The sequence below is a fragment of the Pipistrellus hanaki genome (assembly GCF_964339955.1).
Source record: "Pipistrellus hanaki genome assembly, chromosome: 3".
Taxonomy (NCBI): Eukaryota; Metazoa; Chordata; class Mammalia; order Chiroptera; family Vespertilionidae; genus Pipistrellus; species Pipistrellus hanaki.
The window spans coordinates 104,556,989-104,570,137 of NC_140505.1; the positions used below are offsets into that span (position 1 = coordinate 104,556,989).

The 13,149-nt window shown below is 40.2% G+C and overlaps 2 protein-coding genes across 7 annotated transcripts in view; one reads left to right on the forward strand and one right to left on the reverse strand.

The window, feature by feature from the left end:
• Positions 1-13,149, reverse strand: part of CACNA1C (calcium voltage-gated channel subunit alpha1 C) — a gene marked incomplete at its 5' end in the record, with an annotated part of 660,607 nt that overhangs the window by 618,665 nt on the left and 28,793 nt on the right. The gene's annotated exons all lie outside the window — the stretch shown is intronic.
• DCP1B (decapping mRNA 1B) overlaps positions 3,407-13,149 on the forward strand; it is a 63,565-nt gene continuing 53,822 nt past the window's right edge. For 2 of the 3 annotated variants that reach the window (XM_084878779.1, XM_084878778.1), the window contains exons 1-2: positions 3,407-6,898; positions 10,704-10,744. In XM_084878779.1, the coding sequence (XP_084734905.1) occupies positions 6,749-6,898; positions 10,704-10,744 (191 nt within the window). In that variant the 5' untranslated portion in view covers positions 3,407-6,748. Of the gene's footprint in view, positions 6,899-6,976; positions 7,568-10,703; positions 10,745-13,149 lie in introns of those variants that run through there. The other variant, XM_084878780.1, reaches the window with a different exon arrangement.

A 13,149-nucleotide genomic window follows, 5' to 3' on the forward strand; every position in this document is an offset into this window, starting at 1 on the left:
TGGAAGAGCCTGCAACCTAGGTACATGCCCTTGACCAGAATCGAACTTAGACCCTGCGGTCGGCAGGCTGAGGTTCTATCCCCTGAGCCAAACCGGTAGGGCAGGATATGACATTTCTTAGCCCCTCAGCAGTGGGCCTTTGTTTTTTCCTCCAGGAGTGAGGTGGAAAAACCCTATATCACCTTCTTGGATTCTTATTACCCAAGTTACCAAGAACACTGAGAGTGTCATACAGGGAGCTTAGCCAATGAGCAGTCAGAAAAGGTGTATCCTCTGCTGCTCACATGCAGAGGTGGACTGCTGATGCACGTGGCCGGCAGGCCCTGTTTTCTGCAGGCCTCCCCGCTGCCGTGGCAGCTGGCAGGCCCTGTTCTCTCTGGGCCTGCGCCATCCATGGCTTCCTCACCAAGCACGCAGTCCCCTCCCACCCACCTGCATGTGCAGCCTCCTACAGAGTGGTCGTGATGTTTAGCATCCTGGCTAATTTGCATATTACCTCTTTATATTAGATACTAGAGGCCCAGTGCGTGAAATTCCTGCAAGGTAGGGTCCCTAGGCCTGGCCAGAGATCAAGGCCAATCGGGGCCTTCTGGCTGCCAGCCAGAGCCTTCCTCTGTGCCACCACCTGGTGGTCAGTGCACATCATAGTGAGTGATTGAACTCCCAGTCTCCTGGTCAAACTCCTGAGGGGAAAATTTGCATATTAGGCTTTTATACACACACATATATATATATATATATATATATATATATATATATATATATGGCCTTCACCAACTGCTAGAGGACTCACTCACTGATCCTCCTTCACATTCTCCAAATTCTTGTACCTATCAATACTTCACAGTTTAACTTTTAATTTTATATTTATCTTTTATTGTTCACCATTTTTTTCATGCCTGCTAAACTTTATCTCCTCAACAAGATTTTTAATTCCCAAGACTACAAAGTAATCTTCAGGCTTTGTTCTCTTTTCAATCTATTGTGTGGTTACCATGTGCACAAGCTGGGTGTCTACTGAGCATGCAGAAGGTCCCCAATATAAATTATTTATTGATTTGTTTAAATAATATACACTTGGGGTCAGCAAACTTTTTCTGTAAAGAACAAGATAGTAAACATTTTAGGTTTTGCAGGTCATCTGGTTTCTGTTGCAGCTACACAACTCTTCTGTTGTAGGTGAAAGCAACCATAGACCATACATAATAAGTGTGTTTGCGCCCTAATAAACTTCACTTACAAATCAGGAGAGGTCCTGATTTGGCCTATGGTCTGTAGTTTGCCAATACAATAGAGCCTACTTATGATAGATTTGGGGACTAAATTGGGAAATGTCAAATCTTAGCATTATGACAGCAGATTTTGTATCTCCCTTCAGGCCTCTTGCCCATGGAGTCCTACCTCCTGACCAAGCCAAGTCACACCTTGGATGAAGTTTAATTCAGCACAGTATTTTACAGTTCATTTTCCTCTGGGGCTTCATATATCAGTTTAAATTCTTTTAATTGATGAGGAGAGAGAGAGAGAGAGAGAGAGAGAGAGAGAGAGAGAGAGAGAGAGATTTGTTTTTTCCACTTATTTTTGCATTAATGTATTGATTCTTGTTTGTGCCTTGACTGTGGATTGAACCTGCAATCTTGGCATATGGGGATGATGCTCTAACCAACTGAGCTACTGGGCCAGGTCCTCATAAATCAGATTAAAAAGATAAAAATCAATCACAAAGTAAAGAGTTGTCATGGTAAGTTGTAACAATAATAGCAATTAGAAAATTATTCAAAAGAGTCTCTGACACTTTTTCCAGACTGCTTTTCTAAGATTGCCACTTAAATGATCCTAGATTATTTGAAATATGCATTGCACCTGAGTTAAAAATCTGCAGAGAGCTGATCATCCCTAGCAGGAGGCCACCTAAAGCATGGCAAGGACAGACATTTGTCCTCCCAAAGTGAGTGCTCAGCTCTGACAATGAGAGAACTCAACAAATGAAAGAAAAGGACAAAAAAATCCTTTCTCTTAATCAAACTACTTAACCCTCAGTTTTGATATATAAAATGTCCTTAAGGGACTGCTACCTTGACCTTAGTTTAATGCACATTAAAGAGATTGTTCATTATTCTTTCTGGGTTGATCTACATATTTGTCAAGAGAGCTACATTTGACATGAATAGAGATGGTTCAACAGATGGCCACACAGTTTGAAATTGGGAAGCACCCTTCTAATCCAATCCCTTTATTCTACAGAGAATGAGGTGACTTGCATAGAAAAGTGGACTCTGCTCAAATCAATAATCATAAAGCCATCCCAAATGACTTTAGTGCTCCTACTACGAACCAGCCAGCTCCGCACACCTCTCACTGATGTGAGAGGCAACAGATTCCTTGTTCTAAGGGGCAATCTACTAACAACCCCAAACCTCTGCTTGGCCCCAGGACAAAAACTCTTCTATATGAAATCAGCCATATTAAATAATAACTTCCTCATCTATCTGATGTAGAGCTGCTCGTGTTTTCAGATATATGGCAGACACTGACTACACAACTTCCACTGTCCCTTCCACAGTGCACTCACAAACTAGGAAGATTTGTCTTTTGCTGTCTCAACTCACCTTCCCCCATCTTGCTCTCCCTCTTAGTAACCAGGTGCTGGTATTAGTTTCCACAGCCAAGTATTTGCATTTTAAGTTTACTGTGACATTGAAGGCACTTCCTCATGTCTTAGCTCGTGTGGGGCATTGGGAAGCAACTAAAAAGATGTTGTTATTATAGAGATCCTCTAGACCCACATGACCCCTGCCAATAACGGTAAAATAAATAGATGTTATGGGACTGGCAGAGAAAGGTAAAGAGAGATAAAAGAATATGTGCATGGATGATATCCCTCCTTCAAAGATCTGCTCATCCCAGGCCCTCTCCTGGTCAGATAACCGAGGCTTCGTCCAGGCCTAGACTGCTGGACCTAGATTGAAAAATTTTGACTCTTTACATAGTCTTTAGGGAAGGCTCACTCAATAGGCCTCTTCCTCCCCCACATCTGCCCCTTCTCACTTCGCTCCAAGTCTCTGATTATTACAAATCTTAACCCCTTTGCAATCTTAAGAAACACAGAGCTCTATATCCTATATAATTTCTCCCTCTGATTGTGAAGTTTCTGATGAATATGTGTTAGCTCACATCTTTTAGCTTATAAAAATATTGATAATGAATTGCCTTGGGAATGAATGTGCTCCTTGTCATTTTTACAGAACTTTGTTAAGATGATTTGAACTTGGGCTAAGTAATGGCATACGAAGGGTCCCTTCTGGACTTCCGTTAGAAATAATGATATTCTTTAAAAAATAGTATTTTTTAATTTTTATTTTATTTATTTATTTGTTTGTTTATTTGTTTGTTTGTTTTTGCAGAACATTTAACAGATTGCAAATTATTTTTCAGGTACATTTTCTCACTTGATCTCATTTACCCTGTGAAATCAGCAGGGCAGATATTATGATCCCCAAGGGGCAGGTGAGGTCATCCGTTGAAAGTCACAGATAAAAGAAGCTAACTTGTTTCGCTTTCCAGGGGGTGACCTTTCCACTGCGCTCTGCTGCTTAAAAAAGAAATGAACCCTGCACTGAAAACAACTGATAACACACAGATCAAGCTGTTTTCCTCCACTGAGAGGAAGAGGGTATGAATTCTTCACTTCTGTCCCTCTCCAGTGTAAATTTCCTAGCAAAAAGGGCAATTCACACAGGCAGCACAGGTCATTTTAGAATCACAAACTCTTAGGGAGCTCACAGGAAGCTCCTCTCCCCCCTGCACTCCAACACATTCCACTCCGGGACAAGTGCAAAACACGGTAACGAAAAGACTACTAATAAAGTAGACTGTGTATTTATCTTTTCAGATTGTTATGCCATAAAATCAGTTTATATTTTTATACAGATATTCATATGTGGCTATAAACCCAAACATTTTTCAGTTACACTCATGTTTACAAACAATTTAAACATCCTTGTTCTTATAATTATCTTGATTGATTAGTGAATATCATCTTAGTCATTGCAGTGGTATAAAAATTCCAGACCCAGACATTATTTATATTTTTTTTATCATACTACAAACTTGTTTTAAATTTTGGTTTACAACTTTATAATACCAAGTGTTAGCAGCAATTTTATCTCTTAATCACAATAATAAAATAATCATAGAAGCCAAAGTTACCAATATTTGTTCAAAGTATGATGAGAAAGTTTCTGGAAACAAAGTGGAAGTCAATGGAAGCTGAAGTGATAAGGATTAAGAGAGAATTTGCTTATTTTAAATGGTCCTTTACTGATAAGGGCCTACAATTTAGTACATTTGAATAAGTGATGATGACCTGATTTAACAAACACAGATTATTTAAGCAGAAAGTAGACAGAAATCTGTCTTCATCTGAGAAATTTAGAACTTTTAGAATTTGGGGTAGAGGCGGTTAAAAAGAGAAAAAAGCTATGCATTTTTTTTTTCTGAGTGTGATTTTTTAATCTTCAAGGCTTTTTCTTTACAATATGGAAAGTTGTGTGTGTGTGTGTGTGTGTGTGTGTGTGTGTGTGTTTTAATAAATCTTTATTGATTTCAGAGAGGAAGGGAGAGGGGAAAAAGATAGAAATATCATTGATAAGAGAGAATCATTGATTGGCTACCTCCCCTACTGGGGATCAAGCCCACTACCCAGCCATGTGCTCTTGATCAACTAGGGCTACAATATGGAATTTTTTTTTTTTAAACTTCCCATTCTTTCCTATCTTTCTTAGAATGTGAACTCAAAAGATCAAGACTTGCTATTGTCTGTTGTTGTATTGCTGTTGTTGTTATTCCTCACCTGAGGACACTTTTTAAATTTACTAGAGAGAGAGAGAGAGTTAATGTGGGAGAGTCACATCAATTGGTTGCTTCCTGCAAGAGCCCTGACTGTGCAGGGGATTGAACCTGCAACCCAGGTATGAACCCTTAATGGGGAGTGAATTTCTGACCCCTCCTAGCATGGAAGAGGACACTCTAACCATCTAGCCATACCAGCCAGGGTACTACTGTATGTTCCTTTATCCCAACTTGAATTTTTATAAATCATGAGATTTTTTTTTTTTAATGCTGACATTTAATGAGTAAAAAATTCAACGAATTCATGGTTTCAATTCAATAGGATAAGCATTTACTAAATCTCCATTCAGCACAAGGCATTGGACCAACTGCTAGAGAGACAGTGAGGGAGTATTGATGCTCCTGAAATGATTAGAAGGTAGGCCTTGCCCAAAGGCCCCAAGCCTCAGCGATTCAACCATTTACAAAAGAAATGTTAAAAGCTTATTGAAATTTTTTAACAAAATGTACTTTCTGTGATGCATATACCAGAGTGACAAATGTTCACCTTTCTCCCGCGGTTTAAAGAGCAAATTCCTCATCACAGACTTCCCAATGCCCATTGACTTCATCAGAAAAGACTTTTAAGTACTGAGAAGCTGTCAAGCTCATGGCAGTGGATACATGTTTTCTAAACTTATAATTCTAACTTGAAGGCTCAAAAATTACCATTGACAATAATTGCCTCTTGTTTTCCTGGAAGTAGCAAGTACATGGTTATTTTTGAAAAACGTCTGTCAATTACCTGTCTGAATAACCATAGTTTGTCCATCGTTCTTTCAGGACAAAAACATGTTCAATGAAAATAAAAGTAAAAACACTAGTTCAGCCTACAATTCAAGCATGGAAGTGTTTTCCTGGAAATAAATGTGGCACTTTGGTATTCAGCACCCATGCTTTATGCATACTTCCTATTTTATCACACGGAATTTAAAAAAATGTACCAAAGAGTTGAACTTTAATAGATTTAAAAATGTTTATATACTATTAACTATATTCCCTGTGCTGTACATTACATCTCCATGACTTAGTTTTTATTGTTGACACTATTACATATGTCCCCCATTCCTCCCCTTTTTACCCCTCTCCACCCAGCCCCCACTCCACCCCAGGCCTTCATGGCATTGTTGTCTGTGTCCAGGGATTATGCATATAAATTCTTTAGCTAATCTCTCCCAGTCCCCCCTCCCTTCTCCCCTCAAAGATTATTTTTACTGCTTTATCAAGACCTCTTTCAAGTGACACTGGCTTTCACAGTTTGGTGCCTCTACTTTGGTTCAGGATGAGACAGACACCTGCACTTTTATCCACCATTTTTGCACCGTTGGTGCAAATGTCAATACAGAGAAAGAGTCAAATAAGCCTTAGCATTGTCATAAAAACTATTTTGACTTGGCAGACCCCTTGAAAGGGTCTCACGAACCTCCAGGGGGCTCTGGACCACACTAAAAACTGGGTGTCTGAGCAGACAGAAATCACAATTCTTTCCGTTTATTTAATGCTTGAGGCTTATTTATTATTGTAGATTTGATCACTGAGCGTCAAACGAAAGACTTGCCAAGGTGTTGAACCCATCCAAGAGATACATTCCATCGCGAGCAGCTCAAAGGCTCCCTTAAGAAAGAAAACAGTTCTTGGGGGTTTGGGAGGAAGAGATGTCAGGACGCCAGCCCAGCTTGCAGTTGCCAGTGGCAACGATCGTCAGCGGCGGGAGCTCGGCCATCGATTAGTCGCGCCTCGAGGCTGGAGGAAGCCCTCCGGAACGCGCGGCCGCCGAGGGGCAGCGGGAGCTCGCCGGTTCCGTGCTCCATTAGAGTGGCTGCCGCGGGTTCGGGCTACGGTCGGGCTGGGAGGGAAGATGGCGGCGGTGGCGGCGCGCGGCCCCTTGGGCAAGGGGCGCGACATCAGCCTGGCGGCCCTGCAGCGCCACGACCCCTACATCAACCGCATCGTGGACGTGGCCAGCCAGGTGGCTCTGTACACCTTCGGCCATCGGGCCAACGAGTGGGTGCGTGCGCACGCGGCGGGCCGTGCGGCCGGCGGGCGGGGCGGGGCGGGGACGGGGTCGAATCCCCCCCGGGGAGGGCCGCGGCGCCCCGGAGGATGGAGGCGGACGGCGGTGGCTCGCGGGCACCAGGCTGAAGTTGGGGGGGGGGGGGGGGTGTTGTACCCATGGCCCCGGGGCTTGGGGGAGAGGGAGGCTGACCGGGGAAACCATCGGAAACCGGGCAAGACTTAAATACCTGCGACCCCCGAGCTGGGAGACCCGACGGATGGGGACGGAGCGGAGAACCCGGGGAGAGGGACCCAGGGCCCAGCGGCCGAAGACTGGACTCGGCGGCGGAGGCGGAGGCGGAGCGGCAGCGGAAGAAGGTGGCCGTAGAGGAGGCGGGAGAGATGGTGCGGTTCTAGAACTTCATTGCCTGCGGGGACCAGAGACCAAACCTTGACAGCAGGGCGAAATCTGAAACCCCGCACTCAGAGAATGCACCGAGGAAAGAGCGAACATCGGGGAATAAAGGACTAAAGGGGAGGCTGGCTGTGTACTCCACAGCCCATCAAGACCAACAGTGCGTTAATGTTTGAGTCCACGTGGGAGCCGAAGGACTCTTGTCAAGCAAGAACACCAATAAAGAGCAGTAGAATGAACTTTAGTTTTTCTCACCATGAGAATCGGGTAGGAGCATAAGACACCTGAGCCCTCCAGCAGGTTACCAGAGGATTTTGAATGTAGAGAGACGGATTTTTTTCCTCCTAGTGATCTTTGTCCAAATAATATTAATTTGTCAATTATATCACTCTCCATCCATTCCTTCCAAATAAGCTACAAAACAATAGGAAGCATTGAGCCTGGATGAATGGATTTCAGATTTGTAAAAAAATGTATTCTCCAAGAAGGTATCAAAAATGTAAGCAAGAAAACATCCATATTGAACAAATTCATATATTTTTAAACACACTCATCTGAAAGTCACTGACAAAAGTAAAAAGGTAAAAAGTTAAGTCTTAAAATGAGAGAAGAGCAGTTTTGCCCTGAATTCTTAACTAAGGAATGTTTCTGAAATGGGCTTAGGGCTGCTTTCCAAGTAGCCAAGACAATAACAACAATAATAATAATATAAAAATAAAGCATGAGAGCTCGTTAATATTCATTGTTTTACAATAGCAAGTCTATAATTTATTCAAAAGGTTCTGCCACCTGGGTCTTTATATAAAGGACATTGAGCAACATAACGGACAGTTTCATCAATGGCAACTTAAAAAAATGCCAGAGGCATAATGTCAATTCTGTCAACTTAAAAAACATGTTCTACTCATGGCTATTATACTGCCCTACAGGAAAATGCCAGAGGCATAATGTTATAATTCTGTCAAGGTAATTCTATAGTACAGATAAGGATCAGGGATGCATAGTTCAGTAAACTGACTTGACACCAGGATTAGAGTCTGGAAAATCCTGAAACAGAGATCATTCCTCTTGAATAACAATTGTTTCCTAGAGGCTTTTCAGACAGATAACTATTAAAAAGAGTTACAGATGTTTACTAGATACCCAGTGAGACCCTTACACTAAAGCTCATGAAAAGGTAGAAGAGTCATAATGTGTTATTTACAAGATTATGTTTATCCTGCTTCCTGGACTTGTTCCTTCAGACCGGGCACAATTCATTCTGTAAAAGGTCATTCTTTCAGAGTACTAATCTTCAAGGCTGTGTTAGCCAGAAAATGAGAGACCCATTTAGCTGCAGAGCACTTGCTAGGAGTAAACAAATTGTCACCATTGTATCCATATGCCATCACTCAGGCCTTTTGAATACAAACCTAGTGAACATGTAAAGAACATTCTTGAGAATGGAGGAGAAAGCATATGTAAGAAGGAATGAGGTGTGTAAAGGAAGGGAATTCTTACTACACTGAGTCAGAGCAGAAAGAAGTAGGAAGAGGGAACAGAAATGAGCTGCTTAGAATTAAAGATATCACTGAAATAGAAATTTTAGAACTAAACCTACTTCCTACCATTAGGAAAAACTACTTCCATACTTGTGTGTGGAAAAATATAATCTTGGTGTTATTTTTCTCGGCCATGAGAGCAGTAATTCTTGAGTTGATTTGACAGTGTCTGGAGAAAATTTTTCTTGTCTTACTGAGAGAGGTGTTACTGTCATCAAGAGGGTAGATGCCAGCGATGCTGCTAAATATCCTACACAAGTGCTGAGCTTGAGAAACTACCTTAGTGACTAGTGTCCTATTTTTTCTAGCTAGTAAGGGTTTCTGAGTTCTGTGTTATCACAATTTCTGGATATGAGGCCCAAGCATTTGATATTTGTTGATATTTTAGGTAACTTGGATGCTACATACTTGACTGAGAAAGACAGGTTTAGAGGGTAAATAGAGACCTACTTTTTCATTATTTTAACATAAAATAATCAGTAAGACACAGACTGCATTGAGTTTTTTCAAAGGAGTGAAATAGTGTGGTAAGTCCCAATAGTTTGTAAACTAACACTATTTTTTCCATTGTATTATTTCAAACTTTGAACTGCTTAAGTTTTAGCATTTGTTGAATTATTTTTATATTAAATAATAATATTAAATCATTAAATTGTACTTGTTGCTAAGTAATTTACTCTTGATAGCTATTTGCTCTCAAAAATCAGTTTGATATAACTTGGACCATAGTGGATTTTGTTTTCATGACTCCTAATACAGTTTTGTGGACAGAGATTGTTATTGAATTAAGGCAGTGGTTCTCATATAGCATCAGAATCACCTGAAAGGCTTAATAAAAGAGACAAACAAATGGGTACTTAAATACTTTTTATAATGTAATGTACTAATGAGCCTTTTTATCAGGAGATGGGAATCCTGCCTTTGTTGAAAGGAAAAGAGCCTTTCTGAATGACCTAAAATGATATCATGTTAACTTTACCCCTTCTCCAAGTTTTTCTTAGGCAAACTTCTTCAGTACTAGTTTGGTAATGTTTCTAACATAATTTCAGAAAATCGAAACTTAACTCTGGCCTGACCAGCAAGGCTCAGTGTCAACCTATGAACCAGGAAGTCACAGTTCAATTCTGGTCAGGGCACATGACTGGGTTGCAGGCTTGATCCTCAGTGAGGGGCATGTAGGAGGCAGCCAATCAGTGATTCTCTCTCATCATCGATGTTCTATCTCTGTCCCTCTCCCTTCCTCTCTGAAATCAATAAAAACATTTTAAAAAAACAATCAGAAAAAAACAAAACCTTGGTTCTAATCCACACCCAGTAGGTGATTGAAAACAATGGCATTGTTGTCTTCTATGTAGTAGTCAAAGTAGAATTATTGGCAGATCATCTGTTCTCCTAGGTGACAGGATAGAGCAAGAGAAAATGAACCCAGAAAACAAAGAGGAGGGTAATGAGATGCATTCATCAGTGATTTCTGCAGCTTGCCATAGAACCTGTTCACAGGGCAGAGGAAAGGCAACACACTTATAACTCTTCTTTCTAATGAGATCCATGGAGCACTTTTATTGTTTCAGCCATCCCTGCATTTAGTAAAGGAAGATAATGATGGTTTATTTTGCAAAAGAAAAATTACTGCTTCCTGCTGCTTAATCAGCAAAGCTACAGCCAGGCAGAGATCCTGCTTTTCTCCTTTCCTGAAGAATAACCCCTCTTAAATTAGATGTTGCTTAGATTTGGTCCCACTTGAAACTGGGCACAATTCCTGGGTACAATTCTGTAAGAAGTTTATGTTCTTTAACCTCTGTGAATGTTTATTAATGAAGAGAATTACATATTTTGCTATTTGTTTTGTTTTTATGTTCTAGGAGAAGACTGATGTGGAAGGAACCTTATTTGTTTACACAAGGTAAGAGTACTTTTAGAAAGAAACTGACAGTCATTGTTTGGTTGTAGTTTTATTTTTAAGACAAGTAAAAGAAGTGGCCATAGTTTGAAGTTTTTAGTTAACACAAGGGAATACTGAATAATGTAATGTCACATGGGTTAGTGTGACTATTTCAGAATATAATTTTAGAACATAATTTAAGTTTTCAGTATAGATGAACTTAAATCTATGTATTTTCTAAAAGTAGTATTAAATATTTATTCTTTAAACAAATGGTACAAAGTTCTTGAATATAATGCATTAGCAAAGAGCTAGAGATACACTATTAAGAATATTAGATTATTTAATCAATATTTAGAAAGGACCAGATGTTTATCCTTTAAATTTTTATTTTTTAATTACAGTTTACATTCATTGTTGTTTTGTATTAGTTTCAGATGTTCAGCATAGTGGTTAGATAATCATATACTTTACAAAGTATTTCCCCCAATATTTCTTGTATTCAACAGGCGCCATACATTGTTGTTACAATATTACTGACTATATTCCCTATGCTGTTCTTTATACGATGCTGTTCTTTTTGACTATTTTGTAACTACCAATTTACACTTATTAATCCCTTCACCTTTTTCACCAGTCCTCCAACCTTCTGGCAACCATCTGTCAGTTCTCTGTATCTCTGAGTCTGTTCCTGTTTTTTTTGTTCATTTATAGTGTTCTTTAGATTCCACATATAAGTGAAATCATATGGTATTTGTCTAAATATTCCACACCCAATAGGGTTTTATTGCTGTCTCCCCTACCACCCTTGACTGTTTAAAAAAGCATGATCCAAAACTAAAGATGTCTGAGTCCTCCATTATTTAATGAATAGAATACGTTTCAGGATAGATTTAATACACTATTTTGTGAATAAATTTAATAAGTTCATGTTATTAATAATTTATATCAAATATTGAAAGTGAAAGGGAGGGATGTAAAGAGAGAGCAAGAAACATTGACGTGAGAGAGACACATCCTTTGCCTTTCTCACTTGTCCAGCTGGGGTGGGGATCAAACATGCAACCAAGGTATGACTTCTTGACCAGGAATTGAGCCTGCAACTCTAGTGCTCTAGCCGACACACCAACCACTGAGCAACATCAGTCAGGGCTGTATTAACCCTTTTAGGGCTAACAGTTTCATTGGGGACACAGAAAATATACACACACAAGTATATATTTTTCACACATGCACTCACATTTAAAGATAAACCACAATGTAGACAGATTACCCAAAGTGCCAGTTGATAGGTTATAGGCAATGAATGGGCACTTTATCGAGTGCGGAGTCCTGACTCAGCCTCAGGAATACAGATAGATCTTAACATGCTTAAGGGAGAGGGAAGGGCATCTCAACAGCAACAATGGCATAAGCAGAGACATGAAACCTATTATAGTGATAAAGGGATAGGAAGGGAAATAACTCTGGTGCAGAGTTTACATTGGCTTATATTAGTGAGAAGTTAACAGTAAGAGTAAAGCAATTTTGCTGCCTTGGAATGTCAGACTAAGGATTTTGAAATTTATTTTCTTAGCAGTATGGAGCCACTGAAGGTTTATGAACAAGGGAATAATAGAATTATAACCAAATGTGTGAGGAAAGTCAGTGTCGGCATCATGAGGATGTGTTGGCTCTAGAATAAATTGGAGCAGGATATTGAGCAGATATGTGCAGTGGAGATGAGATGATGAGAGTGGACAAGAGGGATGGAAGTTGAAATGGAAAGGATTTATTGAAATAATGCGTGTATAGAGGGAATGGTAACATTTAAAAAATAACAATAAGATTTTGGAATGGAAGACTGAGAGAATGATGATTATTGATGGAATGGAAAAATAGATAAAGAATCTGGTTTGAAGAAAATTTCTTTTGAAATAATGATTTTGAAATGATAGCAGGACATTCAGATAGAGATGTCCAGTCACTCAAGTGGGATCAGGGCTGGAATGCAGAGTTTGGAGACATCTGCATTAATTTGGTCACTGAAACCATGAGAGAAAGTAGGTTCTTTGAAGGAGAAAGAGGAAACTGAGGAAAACTAATGGTTGGTTTTAGAGCCTGCAGGATACAGAGAAGAGTCAGCCATAAAGGTAAAAGCAGAGTGAACAATACGAAGAGGCCAGTTGTGGGCATAGCCAGGAACAGTGTGAGTCTGTGTGTAGGTGGAAGCAGAGTGGGAGTGGGAAGAAAGGCCTGGATGGGCAAGGCCATCAGAACAGGTAAGGAGGTTAGTTTATTCAGTTTCAGAAAAGCGGTGGGAGTGCTCCAGAGTCGTTGGCTATAGCAGTTTACACTGTGTTCCAAACATTCCGAAAGCATGGGAGCACACCACCAAGTGAGCTTGTTCAGGAAAGACTACTCTTAAGAATTCTGAAGAATGAAAA